This window comes from Microtus pennsylvanicus, chromosome 21 (assembly GCF_037038515.1).
Source record: "Microtus pennsylvanicus isolate mMicPen1 chromosome 21, mMicPen1.hap1, whole genome shotgun sequence".
Lineage (NCBI taxonomy): Eukaryota > Metazoa > Chordata > Mammalia > Rodentia > Cricetidae > Microtus > Microtus pennsylvanicus.
This window is the reverse complement of record NC_134599.1, coordinates 14708209-14735716: the sequence shown is the minus strand read 5'-3', so window position 1 is coordinate 14735716 and position 27508 is coordinate 14708209. Positions and strand designations below refer to the sequence as shown.

Genomic DNA, 27508 nt, shown 5'->3' with positions numbered 1-27508 from the left:
TTTTTTTTTTTTTTTTTTTTGGTTTTTCGAGACAGAGTTTCTCTGTGTTTTTGGAGCCTGTCCTGGAACTAGCTCTTGTAGACCAGGCTGGTCTCGAACTCACAGAGATCCGCCTGCCTCTGCCTCTGCCTCCCAAGTGCTGGGATTAAAGGCGTGCGCCACCACCTCCTGGCCCATGACTCTTTTTTAAATGAATTTTTCAACAAAGATTTTATTTATTTGTTATGTTTACAGTATTCTCCCTGCATGCAAGAAGAAGGCGCCAGATCTCATTACGGATGGTTTTGAGCCACCATGTGGTTGTGGGAATTGAACTCAGGACCTCTGGAAGAGCAGCCAGTGTTCTTAACCACTGAACCATCTCTCCAGCCCTCATCATGATTCTTGCCTCAAAGGATGGCTGTAAAGATTACATTTGTAATTGCCCTAGCCCCTAGTAAGTACACAAGATTTATGGAATGGGGTGGTTGAAATTGAGAATGAAGTTTCCCAGGATCCCTAGAGACATTGCTTTATATATTAAATTTCATAGTGTTATACACGTGAAATTTATTATCTGTCCCTCTTCCCACACACTCCAGTAAGACTTTCCTGCACATTGGTTTATATATCCAGCAAGCTGCTAGTCAAACAGTAATCGACAGATTTTTGTGTGCTGAATGAAGAAATGAAAGGTGCTTACAAAACAGTGTAAAAATGAATATTGTTCATTATGATCTCTCATATTTAGACTTAGATACAAATGAGACAGACAAAGGTAAAGAAATTTATCTGCTTTCTATTTTTTTTTAAGAGGCCCAAGCCTAGCGCCTCGTGAATGCTAGGAAAACACTCTAGTGCTAAGCTAGTTAGATGTCAGCTCTCTTTAGCTTTTATTTCTTATTTTGTGTCAGGCTCTCACAAGTTGCCCCTGCTGCCAACTGTGTCCTCCTTCTGTCCGTTAAACTCTGGGATTGCTGGCCACTCCACACTGAGGCTTTTTATCTATTTCCAAAAAAGTGTGATAGCTCATTTTCCGTATGTGATGACATCAGCATACAGAGTGACATCTAGTGGCTGCCTGTAAATCAATCACTGATAGCAACTTTAAGAGCCCGTAATGAACTAGACTTCTAGAAAGGGAAGAAGAAATTAAGTAGTAAACAAAACAAAAACAGACAAAACTTGTGAAAATCTGGTATAGAATATTAAAAAAAAATGCTTCGTATAGGTTTTCAGTCCTCTAGGTTTCCTTAAGAAAATGGGTAGTTATTGAGAACACAGATAGGAAATCTGAATTGATTTTACTGCTCTGAAGAAAGATCCCGGCTTGAGATGCAACCTTCTAGAGGAAAACTATCAGAGTCAGAGAGCTAGTATGTTGTAGTCTTCCGGAATAGCTGAGGCAAGCTATCTCTAACGTTTAGCAAAACTTCTGGGGCCTGTCGGAATTGTGGCACTGCTAGGGGGCCGAACTGTTCTATCGAATCTCTCGGCGATCCATTTGGACCCACCCGATCTCAAGATCGACATCCGATTAGTTTTGTCTGAGCCGGCTGCGGAAAAGGGCGGAAGCGCGCTCTTTTAAAGTCTGCGCCGGGGGGCCTTAGGCCACTTCCGGCGTGGCCATGGCGGCTAACGCGACCACGAACCCGTCCCAGCTCTTACCACTAGGTAAAAGTCTTGCCTGGGGAGCGGGCGGGTTACTGCAGTTCAGCGCCGGGGGCCGAGGCGGGCCTGGCCGTCCCGTCCTTGGCGTTTCCGGGAAGACAGACCGTTTTACCTGTAGCCGGCGAGGGTCCCACTTAGTGAAGGACGTCCTCGGCCTTCTTTGTGAGCCCGCCAGTTAAGACGTCGTGGGTAGCCGTCCCAAGTCGCAGTTAGGCGTTTTCGGTCTCCGGGTTTGGTAGACCCCATGCTGTGTCTGGTTGTGTGAGGAGGGCGCCACTGTCTATAGTGAATCTTAAAGGAGAAATCTGGAAATGAGCCCCGTTATTCATGAATTCATCAAGCAGTCCCCTTACTGTGCCAGGGTACTGTTGAATAATGAGCTTAAATTACAGCCCTTGCTTTCGGACAGCACACTAAAAAACATGGTACCGAGCAGTGCTAAGTTGGCTGCAGAGATGCTCAGGTTGGTCTCCAAGCACAGAGGTAAAGGCGAGGTGAGAGAATTGACAGGAAGCTGATGGCCATAATAATGCCCTCTTTCCTGGGAGGTTGAGGCGCCGATGAAGTTAGTGAATGTAGCTGTGATCGGAAGTTTTTGCAATGTCCACTCCAATATGTGTTAGGTCCGTAGAAACACTGACGAGGAAAATCTGTCAAGTTCTTTACCTTTTGGTGTGTGCGTTTTCATATATTAACCAAATAATCTAAATAAAATCGTAGTCATATTCATTGCAGAAAAAAAAAAGAGGTAAGGCAAACATTTGTGCTAATGGTCGAACAGAGGTTTGTATAAGATGTAGTAGTTGAATGACTGCTTTTTGTTTAATGATGCGAAAGTAATAAATAAGCAGTCAAATGTTTGTTGAACTAATAAGTGGGCAAACAGTCCTTTTCCTTCCCCAGAGCTTGTGGACAAGTGTATAGGATCAAGAATTCACATCGTGATGAAGAGTGATAAAGAAATTGTCGGGACCCTTCTAGGATTTGATGACTTTGTCAGTATCCTTTCAAAACGTGGTAACGGTACAGGTTTTTACAGTTGTATTCGTATAAGAGCTCTAGCTAGATGATGTATTTCTGTTATTATATTAAAAATCATTTTATTTTCTGGGAACTTGGTAGCATCTTAAGGGATGTGCTTGCCGAGAGAAGATAGCGTTCTTGGCAACAACAAACCTTTTGAATTTGCACCATCGTGTTGAACGTATTTGGAACCAAACCAAAACATAAAGCAGGATAAATCCAACCTTGTTTATTTTCTTAACAACAAATTTCAGATATGGTGTTGGAAGATGTCACAGAGTTGTGAGTAGTATTACAAATTAAAGAATGGGGACTTGGGGAGGAAATCTCTTTAAATTCAAGGCAGGCCCCTTAGTGGCTTTTCTTTTGCTGTGAAGAGAGCATGACCAAGGCGGTTCATAAAAGAAAGCATTTACTGTGGGCTTGCTCGTAAATTTCCAGGTTAGGGTCCACGACTTCCATGGCAGGGAGTGTGGCGGCAGGCAGGCAGGTGTGTGGGGGGTAGCTAAGCACTTATATGTTGAAATAATCACGAGGCAGAGTGAACTGGGTATGATTTGTTCTTTTGAACAATCATAAACCTCAAAACCCACCCCCAGTGTCACACCTCCAACAAGACCATACCTCCTAATCATTCCCAAACATTTCTTCCAACGGAGGACCAAGTTTTTCAAACATATGAGCCTATGAAGACCACGCTCATTTCAATACCATAGCAGAATTAGTATGATTTATAAAAAGTATTACCTGTTGGAATTATTTTAATACTGAAATTTTATTTTCTGGTATTTGTGAAATTGGGTCAGAGGATTATTATCTTAATGTTGTTTTTCCTGAATTTCTAAGAAATTCATGTTAACAAGCTTTATAGTGAACTATATTTACATTACAATTATTCAGTGGGCAGGCTGTTCTTCTGAAAATTATTGTAATTGTATGAGTTCACATTCGTTCATATGTAAGAATAAGGGTTGAACCCAGGGCCTTCTGCTTGGCCACCCAGGTGTGCCTGTCACCAAGCTGTTCTCCTTACCCCAAGAATAATTTCTAGGAAGGGAAAGTGTTTCCAAAATATTGCCTTTGAATACTTGTTTATCCTGACTCCATTCTGTCTGTTTATTTAGTGAAATTACACCAGAAGGAAGAAGGATTACAAAATTAGATCAGATTTTACTAAATGGAAATAATATAACGATGGTAAGACTTTAAAACTGTTTTATTTTGAATTCAGTATACTTTTATGGGGCAGGGATCACAGAACTGACTAACCGCTGAGGATGGGAAGGGAGCCGTGGGTGATCAGTGCCCCTAAGCAACTATCAAAAGAGGACTGGTTCGTAAGATTAATTTGCCTAATATTTTAGTTCATCAGAAATCATTTTTGAACCTCTTAAACATGAATTAATGTTGGGATTAGTAACAGATATTGGTGACTTGGAGAAAATGGAAATTGAAGGATGGGGGAGAGACAAAGGTGACTTTGGTTTATGAGGAACATGTGAGGCTTTTCAGGTGGTATGATGGTGTTATTAATAAACTCCTTTTCTCTGATGCAGCTGGTTCCTGGAGGAGAAGGGCCTGAAGTATGAGTGGATTTCCTTGACTTATTCTGGCTTTTAAAAACCTTTATCGTTTCTATAAAATGAAGTTTCCGTTAAAAGGAAATACTTTGAAGATATACACCCATTTTTCTAAGCTAATCATGGTTATTTTGGGAAAGGAATAGTTGTTTTTTTTTAAAGATTTAAAAAAATAAAAATGTTTTTGGTTAATTGGAATTTTATTTATTATGTTGAAATATCTAGTGGAACAAATATAGTAATTTTGATACTTGGTTTCATATTGATTTCTGTTTATTTTCTTCCTCATTTATTTGATTTGGGTTGGGGCATGCCATTTTATTCAGAGGCTTGAGGGTGGGGATGGGTGGAAGAGTTCTATCTGAGCCGATGTATGGCTCAGCAATTAAAAGAATTTGCTGCTCTTTCGGAAGACCCTACTTTGGTTCCCGGCATCCACATCAGGTGGCTCAACTTCCTGTAACTCCATCTTTGAGGTATGAGTTCCTTTTCTGCTCTCCATTAACAACTGCGCACCCATCACAGACACTCGTGTAGATAAAAATAATCTTTAAAAATGAAATGAAGCAAACACAAGTAATAACAAATTAATTGGATGTCTAGGAGTAATTGTATGTATCTGTAATCTCAACACTTGTGCCGTAGCACAAAGTTTGCTGCTAGTTTGGGGTTAACTTCGTATAGGTAGTGAGGAAGGACGAGGCCAGCCTGGGCTATGAAACAAACCAAACAGCTTTTTTGTTTCAAACAACTCGAGAAGTGAAAAGATAAACCACAGAGTAGAAATTATTTGTGAATCAAATTGCTTATTAGAGACTTCTATGTAAACTGTATAAAGAACTGAACTCAATAATAAGACAGCTAGAAAATGGGTAGATTATCAAAAGATAATACAAGAGTCTTAGGGTTTCTTCTGTTGCTGTGATAAGATATCATGACCAAAAACAATTTGATGAAGAAAGAGTTTATTTAATCTTGCAGCTTGTAGTTTGTCATCCCGGGAAGTCAGGGCAGGTAATTGGTGCAGAGGCCATGGAGGAGTGCTGCTTGCTTGCTGGCTTGCTCTGTAGGGCACCTGCCCCCAGGGAACATTGTGGTTGGATTGAATGGTCTTTCCCACATCAATCACTAAGAGAATGCACAACAGGCTTTCTGGCCACTGGCCAATTTGATGGGGACATTTTTCCACCTGAAGTTCTCTTTTTGGATAACTAGCCTCTGACAGGTTGACATAGAGCTAACAGCACAACTGACTCCTTATTACCTTGACATACAAACACATTACTGTTAAACCTTAACTTTTCATTTCTTGTTCATACTCAAGATATGTTAATTTTATAATACAAAACCAATAACTTTAAAAGTTCCACACACCCCCCCCCCTTTTTTTTTGTTTTGCAAGACAGGGTTTCTCTATGTAGCCTTGGTTGTTCTGGAACTGGCTCTGTAGACCAGGCTGGCCTCAGACTTACAGAGATCCACTTGCTTCTGTTTTCCAGGTGCTGGGATTAAAGACATGTGCCACCACCACCTAGTTTAAAAGTTCTACATTTTTAAAAACATTATCAATGTTTAATGTTTTGAGGATTCAGTAACAAATCAATTGAAGATATTTTAATTAAACTAGCTTCATTTCCTCTGAATTTTTCTAAGAGTTAGAAATTTACCATTATACTTACTGCTTTAGAATGGTCAGATTTTACTTCTGAAAAAATCTAATACCTTTAAAAATTAAAATTTTAATGTTAGTACAAAATTTACTTCCTAACGTTTTGTTTTTAGAAAACTTTCTGCAGCAAAAGATACTTACGTTTGAATTACAGTACTGCAAGGCACATACAGGACTCAACTCCTGTGAAATGTAAGAGTTACACTCTCTAAAACAGGATTTTAAAGTTCTTGGTCAATTGGAAATACTACAAAGTCAGGATGAAAACACTGCCCTTACAGGGTTATGTACTTTCTGGAAATTCACTCACCATGTGTGTGCAAATAATCCTTTAAAAGACACTAGTCCTTGAAACCAAGAGTGATTGAGGACAGCATACGCAGAAGGCCCCAAGTTTAAATTGTCATTGCCTCCAGAGACTGGTCATCTTTACTGTTTTCAAAGACTTGAATTTAATAATGGGGTAATTCTACCAGAAACGAAGATTTTCATTTTCTTAAAACAACACACACACACACACACACACACACACACACACACACACACACACACACACAAAAACCCTCTAGCATCAATTCTTTTTATAAAGAATGCTAAATGGATTATTTTTGTTCAGTAAAACTGAAAATACACCATTTAAGTCCTTCTACCAAATTTAATGCAGCTTAATTAAGGACCAGGTACACTTTTCCTCTCAACATTTTTGGTCAAGCACGTCTAACCATAAATGCAAATGGAAGTTTAAGAGGCAGGTTTTTTTTCATGATGAATTTTGTATTTCAAGAAAATAAAAACACTGTGTTTTCTTAAAAGTATTCGGGTCCAATGAAAAGAAAAATAAAAGATGTGCTATCGGTACAGTCTGACATTTTAACAGCTGTAGTACTGGACGTTTTGTGACCAGATGCATTTCAATTCTCTCAGAGTGAAAATACAAGTCTGCCACAGTTCCCTGGTGGATCATTGTCATCAAATCCATTGGGCTGAAATGAAGCTCCACATTTCTTAAAAGTTCAAACACTCCAAAAGTTTGGTCTTTCTAAACCATTCAAAGTCTTTCAGGGTTTCTCTAAAATATCCAAAGTTTCTCTAGGAATTCTAAAACTTCCATAAATTCTGTTTTTTAAACTGTGGGCTCCTGTAAAGTGAAAAACAAGTTAAATACTTTCTCACTCCCTGTCTTACTCAGGGTTGCCGATGCTGTGACTAAACACCATAACAAACGCAATGCGGAAAGACAGGGTTTGTTTGTCTTAAATCTCGACTCACAGTCCGTTGAGGGAAGCCAAAGCAGGATCTCAGAATCCATGTGGGAACCTGAGACAGAAGCTGAATCAGAGGTCATGGGGGTAGGGGTGGTTCTGATGGCTTGCTATGCCTACTTTCTTATAGAATTCATCAGCACAAGCCCAGGGGTGGCACCATCCTTAATGGGCTGGGTCCCTTCTCATCAATCACTAAGAAAATGCCCACAGGTCTGCCTATAGCCTGATCTTATGGTAGCATTTTCTCAACTGACGTTCCCTGTCAAATGACTAACCTGTGTCAAGTTGATAAAAAACAAACACAGGCATATCACTGTTAAGCCATAACCTTTCCTTTCTTGTTCATTCCCATGAGCATTAATATCAACATTATAAACTTTAAAATATAAAATATATTAATATAAAAGAATGCTTTCACTTTTTTGTTTTTTTATTTAAAATTTTCTTTCATTTTACATACCAACCCTATTTCCCCTTCCCTCCCCTCTTCCCATTCCCTCCTCACCTTGCCCCTTCCCACCCCCCATCCACTTCAGTGGGAGTAAGGCCTTCCTTCAGGAGTCAACAAATTCTGGCATATCAAATTGAGGCAGGACTAAGCCCCTCCCCCCATATCAAAGATGAGCAAGGTATCCCACCATAGGGAATGGGCTCCCAAAAGTCAGTTCAAGTAACCAAGAATAGGTCGTGGTTCCCGTCTCCCAACAGCTCAAGTCACATAACTCTCACCCACATTCAGATGACGTAGTTTGGTCCCATGTAGGTTTCCCAGGGTCCGTGAGCTCCCACAGCTGTCTCTAGTTTTCCCCATCCTGATCTTGAACCGCCTTTTCATATTATCCCTCTTTCCTCTCTTCAACTAAACTCCAGGATCTCAGCCCAGGGCTTGTCTGTGGGTCACTGCATCTGCTTCCATCAGTTACTGGATGAAGGCTCTATGATGACAATTAGGGTAGTCACTCATCTGATTAAAGGGGAAGGCTGGTTCAGAAACCCTCTTCATTATTGCTAGGAGTCCTTAGCTGGGGTCGTCCATGTGGATTCCTGGGAATTTCTCTAGCACTAGGTTTCTCCCTAACCCCACAATGGCTCTCTATCAAGATGTCCCTTTCATTGCTCTCTCCCTCCGTCCCTCGCCCAAATTGACCTTCTCAATCCCATTCGTCTCCCTTTTTACCCCCCCCCCCCCAGTTTATCCAGGAGATTTTTTAACTATCTTCCCTTACTGGGGCCCTCCATTTGTTTGTCGCTCTTAGGGTCTTCTTTTTTACCTAGCTTTTCTGAGCTGTGAATTGTAGACCAGTTATCCTTTGCTTTACATCTAATATCCACTTATGATTGAATACATACAGTGTTTGTCTTTCTGGGTCTGGATTACCTCACTTAGAATATAAACACTCCAAGATGTGAAAGTTTCACAGTCTTTGAAAGTTCAATCACTTAAAAGTTGTTATCAATCCCAGCAATAGGAAGGCAGAGGCAGGAGGATCTCTGTGAGTTCGAGGCCGCCTGATCTACAGTGTGAGTTCCAGAGAAACACTGTCTTGAAAAGCCAACAAACAACCCCCCCCCAAATCCACCCAAGAAAAGACATTATCTTAAAGTATTCAGTTTTTTTTTAATCCAAAGTCTATGTAAACTCAATTGTGGGCTCTGTAAAATAAAAATTAAACGCTTTATGTCATGAGGGAAGAATGAGGGCACAGTAACAATCTGAGCAAAGCAAAGCCAAACTCCAGCAGTGTAAACAACTCAGAATCCAGTGTCTGTGATCGGCTCATGATCTCCTGGCCTCCTCTGAAGGGCCTGAGTCACTGCTCCAGCCCCATCTTGTGTAGCCAACACAGATTGTGTCCTAAGCTCAGTCTGCTTTCTCTCCATGGCTGCTGTTGGTAGTTGTTGCATGGTTTTGGCATCTCCAAAATGCTGAGGTCTTTTGCTGCAACAGGGCTGCTCTTTCACCAATAGCCTCCTTTAGGCTCTCTTTAGTGACTCCAGTCTTGTCACACAGTGCCAAGTCTCAGCTTTTCCATGAACGCTTCGGAGCTTCAAAACCAGTGCCACCCAGGTGACTTAGACTATCAAATTCAGTTGCCAGCATGAGGTACAATCTTGGCCACCTCTGGAACACAATTTGTGTGTGCTACATTGAGGAAACACCTTCTAGAATATTCCACTTCAACAATGTTGGTCTCTTAATCACTGCTAATTTCTCAGCTCCCACTAACCAGCATCATTTATCCCGGCAAAGCAAAGCTTTCACTGTAGTGATTCCGGTCTCATGTTAACCATAGCAGATTCTTAAGCCTCAGCTAACCCGAACCACAGTTTCTTACTCAAAATATGCAACAGCCCCACTATAGGCTTTCAATGGCGCTCAAACGTCCTTCTGGAACTTCACAAGCCATCATCTGCATTTTCCACAACACTTTCCTCTTCCAAGCTCCCACAAAACAACCCATCCCGCTTTGGATACGCAATGGCTTTTCTAGCCTAAGTTTCCAAAGTGACTCCTTAATCTTCCTCAAAACAACATGATCAGGTCTGTCACAGCATTACCCCATGCCCTTGTTATTTTGTGAAGAGACACCATGACCAAGACAACTCTTATAAAAGAAAAGCATTTAACTCGGGGGGTGAGGGGAGTGGGAGGCTTCCTTACAGTTTTAGAGGGTTAGTCCATTATCATCATGACAGGAAGCATGGCAGCAGGCAGTGGATAGGCATGGGGCTAAGAGCTTACATCTTGATCCACAGGCAGGCAGACAGAGAGAGTGACAGTGGGCCTGCATGGGTTTTTGAGATCTCAAAACCCACCTTCAGTGATACATTTTGTCCAACAAGCTCACACCTACTCCAACAAGACCACACCTCTGAATCCTTCCCAACTGGGAACCAAGAAATCAAATAATATAAACCTATAGGGGTTATTCTCATTCAAACTACCACACTCCACTTGTGGTATCAGTATCAAAATATGCAGTCTGAATCAGTCATGGCTCCTTAGGGGAATGGAACTGTGTACTGGCTTGCTCTCCAAGGCTTGTTCCTGCTTTCTTATCGAACCTAGAACCAACTGCCTATGTGTAGTATCACCCACAATAGGATAGGCACTTCTACATCAATCACTAATTTCAAAAATGCACCATAGGCTTGTCCACAGGCAAATCTTTTGGGGCATCTTCTCCATTGAGGTCTCCACTTCCCAAAGGACTCTAGCTTATGACAAATCGACGTAAAACGAGGCAGCACACCACGTGACCAATAAACAAACAATGTTTGTCAGTGTTGCCCTTACAGAAATGCAGATTGAAGCCACAAGAGATACTACTTTGCACATGCTATAATAAAACAGAAAAGCAAAAAAACAGTATTAGTGAGGAATGGAAGAAACGGGACTCTAGTACATTGCTAAGGTAAAATGATGCAGCCACTACGGAAAACAACTGGGCAAGTCCACGGAGTTAAACAGTGAGTTTATTGCATGGAGTCCCACTGCTGGGCTTCACATTCAGCAGAACTGACCGCACAGCTCCATGGATGTCCAAAGCAACACTAATTATTAAAAAAAACACACCCAAGTTTGAATAATATCCATACCAGCATCAACTGTGAAAATGAAGTACTGCCATGCAGTACTCATCTTGAGAAGCTGATTTCACCCGTATGATGTTTCCAGAGCACGCAGATCCATGGAAGGGGCACAGTGGTTGGTCGCCAAGGCCGGGTAGAGAAAAGAAAAGTGACTGTTAAAAGGGACAGTGTTTTTGGGCAGTGCAAACATGGAGTTACTGGTGATGCTCTACAGAACTTGGCAAATACGTGAAAACTCCCTGTATTCAGGTGATTTAGATAAGCAAATCATATCTCAGCTTTGAAACTCAGGAAGGTGTGAGATCTGTGACTTCATGATACCTTAAAATAATTATTTTCGCGATTGCAAGGAGCCTGACTTTTTCTGCATATCAAAGTCCCTAGGCAAGATGGCTCAGTGGGTAAAGGCACTGGCTGCCAAGCCATAGCTGCGTTTGATTTCTTGGACCCACGTGGTGAGAAGAAGCAACTTTAATAAATTGTCCTCTGTCCTACACACTCTAATCCATGTACACAATAACCGATTAAGCACATGAACAAACAAGTAAATAGTTTAAAAAGGCCCCTTCCGATTGAACTGGAACAGAATATGAATTCAAGGGATATTGGTTTTGGTCATTTGCCTAAGAATGTTGGGCTTTTTTGTGGGGTGGAGATGGACAGGGCCTCACTATCTGGCCCTGGAATTTTCTATGTAGACAATGGCCTCGAACTCATAGAGCTCTGCCTTCCATTACCTTTAGAGGATTACAGTCACAAGCCACCACACCAAGGAGAATGTTGGACTTTTAACTCATTAAGAAAAGGGAATGTCAAAAAAATTAGAAAAAAGAAAGGAAAAGAAAAGCTGGGCGGTGGTATCGCACACCTTTAATTCCAGCACTCGGGAGGCAGAGGCAGGCAGATCTATGTGAGTTTGAGGCCAGCCTGGTCTACAAGAGCTAGTTCCAGGACAGGCTCCAAAGCTACAGAGAGTGTCTCAAAAAAACAAAAAAAAAGGGGGGGGGAATGTCACTTAGATTTTAATTCTGTTAAATTTAGCATTTTTTGGATTTTGCTTTTCAAGATTCAGTTTTGAAATTTCTCCCTATGAATTTGATATTGAGAGAATATTTTCTAGGTTGGGCATATTAATGGGTCTGAGTCCTCAGATGTGCCAATTTAGATCATGTTGCTAGCTGGGCATAACCCACGATGGGAAATGGAGTGAATTTTTAGACATTATTTTAATTCTTGTATTATTTTGAGCCCTTTTAAAGCTCCTGGAGACAAAATCCGTACTTCTTCCAGGGATCCCATGAGAACTCAATGAACAGTAGCTGGTATTCAGGAGTGATTCATGGCAGACTGCACTCTGTCCTGTGTATCGTTAGTGGTTAAGACCAGTGGGTCAAAAGAACAAAAAGACGGAGAGCGTCAGGGAGGAACGCGGCTTTGCCACTTCTCCTGTTTTCTTTTGTGTGCTGGAAGATTAGTTGACACACCTGGGTGTTCTCTGCTTTCAGAGATGGATTTAACTAAATACAGAAAGACAGAGACGTGTAGGAGTACTTACTTCATTTCCCCATGGGATTGAGTTGCTGGAGGGATATGGATTCTGCTCTCTGCTTTTTGCTGTTTTATGGCTATCTGCTTCTATACAAGAAATATGAGATTGGGCAATTCTGAAGACGTTATGAAGACGTTAACCACAGTCCACTGATGGAAGCCAGCAAGACTACATGTTCCCTTAAGACTCAGATAGCCCCCATCTGCTCTGTTGGTTGAACAGCTTTCTCTAGCTCCTAGCTGTTTCTTTACCTTATCACATACATGTCTTCCACAGCCCTCAGCCACGTGGGTGATTTGTCCAAAATGCAGAGCAGAGACATGTAACTTTGACTTTCAAATCCTTCAGTAACCTACCATCTATAAATAAGCTTTATAACAGGATTTCAGGACCTGTGGACATATTAACAGAGCTGCCTGGCTCTTTCCCCTGATTTGGATTTTGACTTAAATGCATGTTGAGCCTCTGGGGGAATGGTCTTGTTCTATTTATGATTGGCTATAGTATCCTCTCCTCCAGGAAGTCCTCCAAGATCCCCTACCAGCACTGCTTCCATGGATGGGTCATAGAGACTTCAAAGGCTTTCTCAGTCTTGTACAGCCGTTCACTGCTGGGAAAGTAGCATCCACCAAGCATGCCATGCAACATTGTGGTTTCAAGGGAGATGGCAGATTAGAAATCAGAGTTTAGTCCCTCAACTGAATGGATAAGGAAAATGTGGTACATTTACACATCAGAAAAAGATAATGACATCTTGAAATTTGCAGGCAAATGGATGGGTCTAGAAAACATCATATTGAGTGAGGTAACCCAATCCCAGAAAGACAACTATCATATGTACTAACTTGTAAGTGGCTTTTAGACATAAAGCAAAAACAAACAAAACAACCAAAGACAGCCTACAATCCACAATCCCAGAGAACCTAGACAACAAGGAAGATCCTAAGAGAGACATACATGAATCTAATCTACATGGGAAGACAAGGTCTCCTGAGTAAATTGGGAGCATGGGGATCATGGGAGAGGTTGAAGGGGAGGGAGGTCAGAGTTTAAGATTCTCTTAATATCACCAGTATTTGCAAGCTTGCTGGCATGGTTGACTGACCATCAGTGAGACACATTTATCGGGATTATGCTTCTGGGATGAACTGAAGTTCAGGAGTTCAGAGAATGAAGCTTGGGGGGACCCTGTGTTCTGTGGATCCCCCTTTAGGAAGACAACACTTGATGTCTCTAACTAGTGATCTCAGGGCAGCCTGATACTCCAGTTCAGACCTTGTGGACCCAGTCTGTGGGAGCAGCTGACATTTGTTGGAACAAGATGGGCAGAGAGCCGACAAAATCTACTTAAACAAGGGTGAAACCGACTGAATCTGATTATCAAAACTTCATTTTCAAATTTAAGAAAAATTCACGAAGCCAAGCACAGCGACAGTGGTTCCTACCTCTAATCCAGCACTAAGAAGATTAAGACAAGACTGTGTGAATTTTACACAGTGAGTTCCAGGGCAGCCTGGGGTGAGCGCCTATCTCAAAAGCCAAAACAATACGAAACAAAATCATTCATGATACCAAGTAACCACCAGAGGGCACTGTGGGACTAGACTGTTAGGTTTTGGAGCAGAAACTGCCTTTCTGGTTACCCACTCTGCAGTACTTACTACAGGACCACAAAACAAAGCCAGGGAAAGTTTTAACTCATGCTATTGCTTCACACTTTTTTCTGGACAGGGCCTCTCTATGTAGCTCTAACTTACCCGGGACTTACTATGTAGACCAGGCTGACTTTGAACTGGAAGAGTTCTGTCTTCCGGAGTTATGGCATTCACCACCGTGCCCTGAACACACTTTTTATAAAAAGGAAATCCATTTTTCATTCATGTATTTATATTTTCTGTAGAATTGTGTGTTTTACCAGGACTATGCCTCATGCCTGCTAAGCAAGTGCTCTACCACTGAATTATATAATTATATTTCATGTTTTTAAATTTAGGGACAAGATATCACTAAGTTATATAGGCTGGCCTTGAACTCATTTTGTATCCCAAGCTAATCTTGAACTTTCAAAACCCCTGCTCCAGCCTGAAAGTAATGTTGTGAATATAAACACGAGCTGTAGACTCCGACTCACCCAGGTCACTCAGTTTTTGTTTTTTTTTTTTTGAGGCAGGGTTTCTCTGAGTTTATATCCCTGTCTATCCTGAAACTCTCTTTGTAGGCCTTGAACTCACAGAGATCCACCTGCCTCTGCCTCCCGAGTGCTGGGATTAAAGACGTTCACCACCATGCCCAGCCAGGTCTCTTGTCTTAACCTTTGCCATTTGTATGGAGGGAGAGAGAGAGAGAGAGAGAGAGAGAGAGAGAGAGAGAGAGAGAGAGAGAGAGTCAAAGAGGTGCCATGTAGCCCCACTGGAGACAGACATTGGGGATGGAGCTTTTTACCCGGTAAGCCACAGCCACATGGCGATACACAGATTAATGGAGATGGGCTAGTTGAGAATGTAAGACCTAGTCAATAAGAAGCTAGTGCTAATAGGCCAAGCAGAGATTTAATTAACACAGTTTCTGTGTGGTTATTTCAGGTCTGGGCATCCAGGAATGAACAGGCAGCTCTGTACAACACCTCTGAGCTACATTCCTAGTCTTGAAAATATACTTTTTGATGTTGGAAATCCCAGACTTCGAAGAAGTCTTAAATATTGGTGGATTTATAAAGCAACTTAAAAAAAATACCAAGTACAAGAATAAATTTGTGTTTGTTCACTGGGATAGCTTGCTGTTAAATATGTTTTCATTAAATGTATGAAAGCTCATACATTTTGTTAAACAGTCATTGCTTTTATAAACACATGTTGTGTGGGTTTAGGGATTAGTTAATTGCCTAGAGTTCAAAAACTGCATTGCCAATGTATTGCAAACAAGTATAGTACTAATTTGATTAGTCTGAATGTTTCCATAGGCCTTGAAATAAATTTGGCTATGTGATTACTCCCCCTCCCCCATGTTGCACCTGGTGTGGTACGAGTACAGCCTTTGTCTTTAAAGCCCTCCCCTGCCTGGTTTAGTGGCCAAGCGTTCTTTGTGGCAGGAGCCTGCTCTCAGTCACCAGCTTTTCTGAATAAAGGACTCTCTACCTCCCTAATTGGTTTAATAAGCACGGTAGTCTATAACCTTCTTGAGTGATTTATAACAACATGCCTTCTATTGCCCTCCCCACTGGCTCCTTTAAAGCTTCCTTTCCCCCTCTTTCATGGGTCCTTTTCTGGTTTTCTGGTCTCTGCCCACACTCATTCTCACATAAATACATGCGTTCTGGTATTTATTTGTGTGTGGGGGCAGGTAGCAGTCAGTTCCCTCCAGCCCGCCCAGTGCCCGGGATAGAACTCGGTGGTCAGGCTTAGTGAAGGGCAAGCGCCTTTACTGGCTGAGCCATCACGTATAGAAAAACTAGCAGCTCAGATCTGCCTGTGAGAGAAGACACGCAGCACCTGGTTTCCCGCACCTTTGTTAGCTATTAATAATTTCCACCGGCATCCATTTCCTTATGGGTGAAAACACTTCTGTTATGTATACATGCCACATTTCCATTCTGAGGACGTGTAGGCCAATCCCTTCAACTTGGTATTGTGTAGGGCAGCAATAAACATGGATGAGCAAGTGTCTCTGGGAGGATGCAGAGTCCTTTAGGTGCACATCCAGAAATGGTATAGGTGGGTAATATGGCAATTCTCTTTATAGTTTTCTTGAAAAAATCTCCTCACTGATTTGCATAGTGGCCACACCAGTTACCATTCTTACCAGCAGGAACTAGGTAAGGCTTCCTCAATCCCCACAACCTCAGCATCTGTCTGTCTGTCTGTTTAGTGTGTGTGTGTGTGTGTGTGTGTGTGTGTGTGTGTATGCCCACGAGTGTGTGTAGGAAGCCAGAAGAGAATGTCAGGTGTTCTGCTGTATCGCTTTCCATCTCCCTTTATGACAGGGTCTCTCTTTGATCCTGAAGCTAGGCTGGTGGCCCCAAGTCCCAGAATTCCTTAAGCTCTTCCCTACTTAGTTTGCTTAAGTTTGACTTTCTGTATGGATGTTGGGGATTTGGGCTTAGGTCTTCACGTTTGCTCAACCAGTGGTCTTACCCACTGAGCCATCTCCCAACCCCTCAAAGTGTTTTTTTTTAATTTTTTAAATTAATTATTTAGGAATCTCACATCATGTACCCCAATCGCGTTAACCTCCCAGTCTTCCCATGGCTGCCCCCCTTCCTGTAACCTCCCACCAAGGAAAAGCAATTCATTTTGTGTTGTTCATATATTTACTGGGGCATGATCATATTCCTAGTGGCCAGTCCTCTAAGGGAGGATGAATCTTTCCCTGCCAGAAGTCATCAACTGTGGAGAGCAGTGTGGTGGCCAGAGGCCACTCTTGGCACCCAAGCCACAGCCTGAGTCACCTTCATCATGCTGTGGGTAAATGAGTGGCAGGTGGCTCTCTGCACCCTTGGCACTGTCCACTGTCAGGCGCCGCCCTGAAGCTGCCACTGAAGGACGGGTCATCTCTCCCTCTAGGGGTGGGTCCAGCTGTCCTGCACACACTGACATTAACATGACTTCAGGCAGCAGTCCAGATCATAGGCTTTGGTGAAAACACCGGTCATAGACATCAACACTGCCCTTGGCTACCTCAGGACAACTGACCTACTCATCACCCTCAGGGGCTCCAAGGGCCACAACCTCGACATGGCCTCAGTGACACATGTCACTCACTTCAGCATGGCACCCTGAGGCAGCAAGCAGCCCGAGGACAACACCAAGGCATCAGCAGCAGAACAGACTGTGGTATGTCCACATGAATCTCAGGTTTCTTCACAGCCTGAAGCCACAGCATGGACTACTGATACAAGCATGGTCTCTGGTGGTATCGACAAGGGCCACGGTGGTCCCCAAGAAGGCTAAATCCAGAAGCGAACCTTTCCCCATCACAGGCCTTTGTCGTTGCCCAGAGCCAGGGGCATCCTGTGGTCAGGTGGCAGGTTTAGGGGAGAGTCTGTGTCTGCCTAAGCTCCAGGCTGTTGCACGCCATCCCACACCGCACCGCACTGCACCGCACCAGACCGCACCGCACTGCACCGCACCACACCGCACCGCACTGCACCACACCGCACCGCACTGCACCGCACCACACCGCACCGCACTACACCACAGCGCCAGCCAGTAGATCTCAGCCATCTCTCACCTGCCATCGCCAGCAGGTCTCCAGTCCCACATCTTTCCACAAGCACAAGCCGCTCTGTTTTTCCTTCTTTCCTACATCTCCCTCAATAGTTGTTCTTCAAAATAGTGCCTGCCTCTCCTCGGCTTTTGACTGGCGTCCTTCCACTCCAGCTGCTGCTCCAGGTTGAGCCAAAGTCCTTTTAATTTACATTTTCATAATAGTTACAGGTGTTAAACATTAAAAATTTATAAAAAATAAACATTTTTAGACTGATTGTTCAGTTCATTACTCACTTAGTAATTGGTGGTTTTCTATATTTTGATGTCCAATTTTTGCAGTTCTTCTTATTTTCCAAATATTAACTCTTAAGTATGACTGGTGAGGATTTTCTGTAAGGATATAGGCTGTTTACTCTGATGACAATTTATCTTGCTGTAAAGGAGCATTTTCAAAACAGATCTATTTATTTATGTATTTTCTGTAAGTAGGTGTTTTGTCTGCTTATACATCTGTGTACCAGAAGAGGACAAAGGATCTCGTTATAGATCAGACAGCTGTGAGCTGCCATGTGAGTGCTGGGAATTGAACTTGCAACCTCTGGAAGAGCAGACATTACTCTTAAACTCTGAATCATCTCACCAGTCCTATGGAGAAACATTATAATTTCACATAACTTTGTCAGTTCTTGAAGTTATTTGGGGTTCTATTCTGGAAGTTCTTGCCTATAATTTGAGACTTCTGGGGGATACAAGTACCTGACTACCTCTTACAATCTTTCTGCTTCTTCTTCAAAATAGATCCCTTAGTCTTGAGGGGAGAAGTTTGTTTTTGTGTGTGTGTGTGTTTTTAATTAATTAATTAATTTTTTTATTGAAAATTTCTACCTCCTTCCCTCCTCCCACTTCCCTCGCTTCCCTCCACTTCCCCTCCCCCTCCCTCTCCAGTCCAAGGAGCAGTCAGGGTTCCCTACCCTATGGGAAGTCCAAGGTCCTCCGTGCTCACCCCAGGTCCAGTAAGGTGAACATCCAAACAGACTAGGCTCTCATAAAGCCCATCCACGCAGTAGAATCAAAACCCAGCGCCATTGTCCTTGGCTTTCCCGTCAGCCTCCACCGTCAGCCACATTCAGAGAGTCCGGATTTTGGTGGTTTCTTGTCATCTATGACTGAAGAACCAGCTGTGAGTAATGAAACCAACGCTACTGAAGTGAAATCTTTGTTTCACTGGAGCAATCAATGCTAGTTAGCTGGGGCTGAAAAATCAGCTGTGATGAAAAAGAACCCAGCATCATGGAGGCAACATCTTCTTGGAAATGCTTGTGCAGGGGCAGCGCACAGAAGCTGTGGTCCAGAGAGGGGCAAGGTTGGACCTTGTGCTGGCAACAGAACTTGGTAATGTGTAAGAGTCTCCCAGGTGGTATGGATTCTGGAGGTGTGGATGTTCAGCCTCAGTTAGAGTGGAAACCCCAGACTGAAGGGATCGTAGAAGCTGGGGCTTGTCACTATGTGGCAGGGTTACAGTCCCTGAATACAAAGACCCAGAGGCTGTTAGTGATGGTGCAGTGTCAATTGCAGTGAATACTACAGCATAATGGAGATGCTAGTACCAGGGATGACCACCTAGGTCAGTGATAGATGTGGGATTGGCCTGACCTGAGTCTATGAGACAAGTTATGAGTGTTGTAGATGGCAGAACATGAGCTATGAAGCTGCCCAAGCCCATTGGAGCTCAGAAGAGCTCCTGATGAATCCCAGAGCTCAGACACTGAGCTCAGACACAGTTTGACGGACACTGTTAGGTGTTTATTTTGCTTTTATCTAATTATAACTGTGCTCTTGTTCTTCCTTCTTGAAATTAGAAGTATGCAACCTGTTGGACATGGTACTGCCCATGGTTAATTCCACCACTCAGGTGACAGAGGCAGGAGGATCTCTATGAGTTTGAGACTGGTTTGTTCTAATAGTGAGTTCCAGGCCAGCCAGGGATACACACTGAGAATTTATCTCAAAAAAATGTTGCAACTTATTTTTAATTTCTTAGGGACCCACAGTTGAGTTTTTAAAAGATGTTGAATATTCTTAGTAGACTGAATTTTAAAATGTTTGCCCTTTAAAAAAGAATATGGGACTTTTAATGCTACACTGTTTAATATTGTGACATTAATATGAGATCTTGGAGACAAATAAGAAAAGAAAGGTTATAGTTTAATAGCAATGCGTTTGTGTATCAAACTGACAAGGAGGAACTGGAACAGTTAGTCTTTTATCAACTCAATACAAGATAGGGTCACCTGAGAAGAGAAAGCAGCACTGTTTAAAGCTGAGCATAACCCAGACACATGACTCACTTTGGAAAAGAGGCTGCTTGGAAAACCTGATAACCTGAGTTTGGTCCCTAAAACTCATATAAAAAGCCTGATGAGAAGGGATATATACTCTAAGTACTCCTATAGCAAGATGAGAAGTGGATAAAGGAGAAGTTCAATAGACAGCTAGTTTGGAAAATGCGGCATAGCAGCTTCTACAAGGAGGAAGGTGAACACCAAAAGCTGTCCTTTGACACGTACACACGCACCATGACATGCTTAGGCCAACACACAAACACACACACACACACACACACACACACACAATTTAAAAACAAAACTGTGTGTGGTGGTATGCACCTATACTTACAAGCATTCTAGTCGTAAAGGCAGGAGGATCAGGAGTTAAAAGTCATCCTTGGCTACATAGAAAGTTTGAGGCTAGCTTAAGCTACTTGGGATCCTATTTCAAAAAGGAAAGAGAGAGAGAGAAAAAAAAAGTCAAAGTAGAATACTTCAATCTCAAAGACCTAGAAGGTTAAAAACTATTGCTTGATTTAAGGCAATGGCTTTTCCTGCTTAAGAGAGAGAAACAGTAGAGAGAGATCAGCTGAGAAAACCTTAATTTTCTAAAGACTTCTTTTGATTTTCTGAGAAATAAAGCAGAATTTATTTCTTTCACTTGAGTAACCTCTTTGATGCTATAACTAACAGGTTTCTTCATATAGGGTTTCCATCTCTGTTAAGTGGCTCTCTGCCATCAGCCCATATCTATGGGTTCCTGGTGGGATGTCTTAATTCCCAGCAGTGATCCAGATGGGCCAACAATAGTATCTTGGAGAAAAAGCTCAACTACACACCTAGCTTTCTCCAAAAGTTTCTGTTTCTTCTTACAGGTGTAAGAAGTAGGGTCAAGTGTGAGTCCTTCCATCCTATGGCCAAAGCTGTCTTCAAGTCTATATTAGAGCCAGACAGTGTCAGAGAAATATGCCAGCTATTTTTAGTCTGGATAAAATTTATTCACATTCTTGTTGCATTGTTGTAGAGAGTCCAAGGGCAGTGAATTTCCTGGGAGAAAGACGAGGCATGGAGGATCTCTGAAGCAGGGAGGTATACCTCTTGTCCATATGCAGAGTCCTCAAGAAGACCTTACAGGCATGGGATTCTCCAAATTCTGTCACACTCAGGTGTCCTTGGTGAACCAAATGTCACCTATAGGAAGGAGTATTAGAAACACTGAAGGGAGATCTTAATCCTAGGTTTGAGCTAATTGCTTGGGCTGTCTCTCTGGGGACCAAGTCTGGCAGCAAGACCCTACTATGGGCATCTCTGAAACTCTTTTTACTTTAGTAGAAAGAGGTATCTCTCCTTAGAGACTATAAAAAGGCCCTGTTAGGTTTTGTGTGTGTGTGTGTGTGTGTGTGTGTGTGTGTGTGTGTGTGTGTGAGAGAGAGAGAGAGAGAGAGAGAGAGAGAGAGAGAGAGAGAGAGAGAGAGAGAGAGATGATTTACACGAACAGAATGGCAGTCAGTAGGGGTGGAACAAAGCTAACAGGAATGTGGAGAAGGAAGAAAATGAGGATGAGTGAGCAAAGTCCTGGCAGTGGGGAAACCCAAGAGGGGGTGGGTGGTGTTTGTGGGAAATAGTGGCAGAATAGATCTTAAAGCTGGGGCTGCCTCATTATAACTGCAACACCATGGCCCTAATATTATGGCGAAAGGGCTAATGGCAAAAAGCCTCAGGTGAGAAAAGTTGACATACCAACCTGCAAGTTAGGGTCTGGGATGGTCCTGATCGGAAGGTCAGCATAAGCTACCTGAAGGGGATCATGGAACTGGCCAGGACTAGCTGTCTCCAGAGGTGAGGAATGTATCCTACATTTTCCAGGTTAGAGTCCATGCCTGCTGGGGCACTGTGTGCCTTTTAGTTCCTGAGAAACAGAGACCCTCCCCGAGGCAGTGAAGCATTCAGGCCACCTGTGCATCTCTGCAGAGACAGGGGTAGTACTCCGTCCAAGTCAGAGCCCATCACCCATCTTCAACAAGCCAATTTAAAGAGCCAAATTAAAAGCTAAAAGAGGATTTATTCGATGTGGCCACATGGAGAAGAGGGACAAAGAGATGGAGAGGACGCCCCCACCCTGAGTCTATCCTGAGGTAAGATCAAAGTTTAAATAGAGAGTTAAGGACACACACACACACAGATACACAAACAGACACAGACACACAGACACAGACACACACACACAGACACACACAAACAGACACAGACACACACACACAGACACAGACACACACACACAGACACACACACACAGACACACACAAACAGACACAGACACACACACACAAACAGACACAGACACACACACACAAACAGACACAGACACACACACACAGACACACACACAAACAGACACACACACACACAGACACACACACACACACATGCAGTCTCAGTCAAGGTGTGGTCCTCGAACTGTTGACCCATCATTGTTTGAGCTTCAGTCTTATCCTATGAGGCAGTCTACTAAGCTGTTAGACATGAGTGAAATGTCTTTCTTGGAGACAAGTTCTCTCTCTGGCTTGTACCCTTTCCTTCTTCCAGCATGAGATTCCCATGGAAATTCCCATTTGTGGGAGGTCCGTTGCTCTACTAGTCTGGTTGAGAGACATGAGCGTCTCTTTAGAATATCTTCATTTCTGTCATACTCGTAGTGGGAGTATCTTCAAAGTTCAGACCAGCCTGAGCTGCATAATGAACCCAGGGCCAATCTGGATTTCACGGGCTCATTAATGCTTCCTTTTAAAAACCCCGTGATTTGTCATTGGTTTTAACTAGCTTCGCCGTCAGCATCTCAGGAGGGCAGTGAGAAATGGGAAGGGCCTTATTTATTCTTCTACAGAATCGCCTGGAGAGTTTCTCTTGGTAATTGCAGTTGGAAGTGTGATATTTAATTAGAAGAGAACGTTGAGTCAGGCAAGAGGCGTCCTGTGTCACCAACAGAGTGCGAACGGGCTCAGCAACACAGTTTGGTTAGGTATCTTGTAGACCCAGAATGACTGCGTACATTATCAAGGCAGTGTCTGTAGAAGCAGAAGGGGGCTCTACTGGGAAGAAAGCCCCCAGAGACATACACTTTCTTCTGTACACTTAATACCTAGTGAAGCTTTAACTAATTATTCTTTATCAGTAAAAAGTTGTGGAGTCAGATATTGGGGTAAGAGCCCGAAAGCTAGGTGAAGCAGGGGAGCAGCCACCGGTCACCTCCTACCTCTTTGCTTTCTTCCTCCAAAAGGGATGAAACCCCCTCTTATTCCCGCCTTACTACTTCCTGGCTCCTGTCTACAGTCCTCAAAACCTCTATGGTTAATTTTGATGAGCTAGTGACTAGCTCCTCCTTCTGACTCTAAGCATGATTGATTTGTCAGAACACAATCAGAATATCCCACAACAACCTGGGAAAGTTGGTAAGTCCTGAGAGGGGAGCACCTTGCTCACAGAAGCCTGGTTTTTGATATTCTGGTGAGTAGGGCCTGAGGATTATTCCATTTGTTCTGGGTTATCTAGAATCACAGAACCAATAGAACATATGAGTCTATTATTAAAAGGCGTTTGCCAAATTTGCTTACATAATAGGAGCTGGGTAATCTAACAACGGCTGTCTGCATGCTGGTGAGACAAAGAGCCAGATAACGGCCAAGTCCAAGAAGGTGACTTCCTCAACAGTCCTACTCCAGCGCTCTGTGTAGACCTGGAGCTTCCCCGGAGAACTGACCATATCGAGAGCACGCTAAAAGACTAAAAAAGCTAGTGTTTGGCATCCCTGAATGATGGCACAGTGGCAGACACACTCACTGAGGAGAGAGAGTGACTTTCAGAGATGTTCAGGCTACTTTGCTTTCGTTTCTTTTCATCGGTCGGTCAGCCTGGTGAAAGAGACACCCACGGTCAGAATAAGTCTCTACTCCCCTTTTGCTGTCCCACAGGTAAGCCTTTCTTGCAGTGTCCTCACAGACACACTGAATGGTGTCCCACCATTGCTAGATGTCTTTTAGACTGGTTGTCAACAAGGACCAAGCACAACACATGGGACCTCTGGCTTTTGGAGCAAAGAGAAAGGTGTGATGTGTAGAAGGGAGCCCATCACAGCCTGAAGCCCAGTGTCTTGCTTTAGGGACGAGAGCCCAGGGAGGGGTCTTTGACTTACTGAAGGAATTCATGGATTTGTACTGGACCATTGCTGAAGTCACTGGAGCCTTCTCTGCGACTCTGTCTCTACGGTTGAGCAGTCTGGAGAGCATCTCCTGGTAATGGCCATATGATTGTAGTGGCTGAGTTGCCTTGGTTTTGACTCTTCTTTCATTGTTGCTCAGCTAAACAGTTTTTAAATTTTCATATTATTTCTTTTCTTTTTTTTCTTTTGTTGAGACAGGATCATGTGGAACCCAGGCTGGCCTTGAACTCTTTTCCCTTTCCCTCCTTTCCCTTTCTTCTTATTTCCCTCTGCCCTCCATTTCTTTCTCTTATGGTTTGGATTCTAAATGTTTCCTACAGGCTCATGTGCTTGATTTTTTGGTTTCCAGCTGGTGTTACTATTTGAAAGCTTTTGGACATGTGTCCAGATGGCAAACTCAGTGCCTCAGGGGCAGTATTGATGTTTATAGGCTGGCTCTGAGTCTAGCCTGAGTTATCTGCTTCCTAATCTGCCAAGATTTAAGCAAGTGGCGCTTGTGTCTTGTGGACCTCACCACAGAACCTCACCTTCTCAGAACTGCGAGACCAAAGAAGTCCTTCCTCCCTTGAATTGTTTCTTTTCAGGCATTTGATCACATCAACCAGAAAAGTAATTCATATAGAACTGGTATTGAAAATTGGGGTCGTGACTTTGATAGAAGCGATGGCGTGGTTCTCAGCTCTCAGAACTGCCGTGCCAAAGGACTATGGAAGAGTTTGGAGCAGCAGGCAAGACAAACCCTAGACCAAGTAAGCAGAACTGAATGGACTGTTCTTGGAGAAGTTCCCAAACCAAGAAGGCTGATAGAAGGATGGACAGTAAAGACTGTGCTCATGAAGTTACAGAGGAAATAGGAATTGGTCTACAGACGGGGGCTACATTTTGTGCATGCTATAAAAAGTTTGCATGAGGCTGGATTGCAAAGTGATAGACTAACTTGACTGAGGGGATTTTAAGACAGCACAATGTTGTTTTTCGTTGCTGTTGTTTTTTAGTAATCTTTCTTTCCTTTTTTTAAATTAATTTTTATTGAGCTCTACATTTTTCTCTGCTCCCCTCCCTGCCTCTCCTCTCCCCCCTTCAACCCTCCCCCAAGGTCCCCATGCTCCTAATTTACTTAGGAGATCTTGTCTTTTTCTACTTTCCATGTAGATTAGATCTATGAAGGGTTCTCTTAGTGTCCTCATTGTTGTCTAAGTTCTCTGGGATTGTGATTTGTAGGCTGGCTTTCTTTGCTTTATGTTTTAAAACCACCTATGAGTGAGTACATGTGATAATTGTCTTTCTGGGTCTGGGTTACCTCACTCAAAATAATGTTTTCTAGCTCCATCCATTTTCCTGCAAAATTCAAGATGTCGTTATTTTTTTTCTGCTGGGTAGTGCTCCATTGTATAAATGTACCACATTTTCCTTATCCATTCTTCGGTCGAGGGGCATTTAGGTTGTTTCCAGGTTCAAGACAGCACAATGTTAAGGCTGTGGCATGGTTATTACTCACCGATTTCAGCCAGATCTACAGTGGCAAGAAAGATCAGAAAGCAGAACAGGAAGATGTGAAAAATGTACGGCTTAATGAGGAGGGGGATTTGAAATAGGTTAAAGTTGAAGACTGGTTGATCAGATGCAGCTGTTAAAGAGATTAGCTCTAGCAAAGGTAAACCAGGCGCTGAGAGGAAGACCCCTCCTACTGTAGGCTCTACCTTATCAAAGTGCTTAATTTGAAATGACCGGTTCTTGAAAAGAGCATGCTGAAGAAGATAGAGACCTCTGGATTCTCTGCTTTAACAGGTCTGCCTAGGGAAATGTTCTCTCAGAGTTGGCCCGGTCAATGCTCAGAGGTTACTGCAGCCAAGTTGGAAGGGGTCCAGTCATCTTGAGCAGGACCCAGTATTGTCCACTTGGTGCTGGTTCTGCAGTTTGCCTGTTTGAGGAGATCATGGAGGCTTGTGACAAGGCTCCAGAAAGCAGCAGAGGCTAGGCAATGTGTGGCAGGTTGACATCCCTAGAAGGCCTTGAGAGTGACATGCAAGTTGCAGTGGAGATCGCAGGATGTTGTTCATGCCCGGAATGTGGGCTGTCTGTCAAGGAAAGCTACAGACACCAAGTGGATTTGGCTCAAGAGAGACACCATATATTTTGCAGGCCACAGAACTGAATGAATGAAGATATTAAGTTATGTAAGAGCCTAGATCAATGGTTCTCAACTTGTGTGTCACAACCCCTTGGCGTCTAAGGACTCTTTCACAGGGGTCACCTAAGACCATTCTGTATATCAGATATTTACATTATGATTCATAACAGCAGCAAAGTTACAGTTATGAAGGAGCAATGAAATAATTTTATGGCTGGAGGGCCACACAACGTGAGGAACTGTATTAAAGGATTACAGCATTAGGGAAGTTGAGAACCACTGCTATAGATAATGTACTGGACAAACAACTCCTGGCTTTGATGTTTAGCTTTCTAGGCTTTAGTTATGCTTTGGTCTGATATTTCTTGCTTGCTTCTGCTCCTCTCTTTTGGAATGAGGTGCTTACTTACACTGTTTTGTATGTTGGAGGTTTTTTTTTTTAAATTTTAAAGGGATACATACCCAAAAGATTATTTTGAGTCTTAGAAGAGACTTTGAATGTCTGAACTGGGGTAGAAACTGCAAGACTATGGGAGTCCAATTTGAAATAGGACTGAATGGATTTTGCATTTTGAGATAGCCGTGAGCCTATGTGGGCCAGAGGCAGAATGGTATGCCATGAATGTTAAATGTCCCTGAAGGACCAAGTGTCTGTGTACTTGGTCCCCAGCCTTGTGGTAGAATGAGAAAAGTAGCAAATACAGTCTTTATTTTATTTTGGGTATAGTCTTTAAAAACCAAAGTTCTGCCAATATATTAGTTTATCTGTAAATATATCTGTATATTTCTCTAAAATAGACAGTTTTTACACAGCATTGCTAATACAGGGTTAGGTTTAGTTGCAGGACAGGATTGAGTCAAAGAATGATGGGAGCCTGTGGGGACATCTAGTTATAAGAAGTTTGTAAGTATTGGTGAGGGCATTTAAACAATACTTAGCCACAAACCCAGCCCTACACAAAGTACTAGAAGGAAAACTCCAACCCAAGGAAGTTGACTACATCCACAAAAACACAGATAATAGATGATCTCACAGCAGCAACTCCCAAAGAAGGAAAAAAAAACCCATAAAATAACATCACCGACAACAAAAACTAAAATAACAAGAGCTAGCAATCACTCGTCATTAATATCCTTTAATATAACTAGACTCAACTCACATATAAAAAGACACAGGCTAACAGACTGGATACAAAAACAGAATCCATCCTTCTTCTGCGTACAAGAAACACACCTCAACCTCAAAGACAGACATCGCCTCAGAGTATAGGGTTGGGAAAAATTTTTCTAATCAAATGGT

The 27508-nt window shown here is 42.8% G+C and overlaps 1 protein-coding gene across 1 annotated transcript; it reads left to right on the top strand.

The window, feature by feature from the left end:
• Positions 1 to 1501: 1501 nt before the first annotated feature.
• On the top strand, positions 1502 to 4508 carry Lsm5 (LSM5 homolog, U6 small nuclear RNA and mRNA degradation associated). Its single transcript, XM_075955052.1, has 5 exons — positions 1502 to 1653; positions 2554 to 2649; positions 2928 to 2955; positions 3798 to 3870; positions 4230 to 4508. Exons 1-5 carry the CDS (start codon positions 1608 to 1610, stop codon positions 4260 to 4262), a joined length of 276 nt encoding a protein of 91 aa, XP_075811167.1. The 5' UTR covers positions 1502 to 1607; the 3' UTR covers positions 4263 to 4508.
• The last annotated feature ends 23000 nt before the right edge of the window (positions 4509 to 27508 follow it).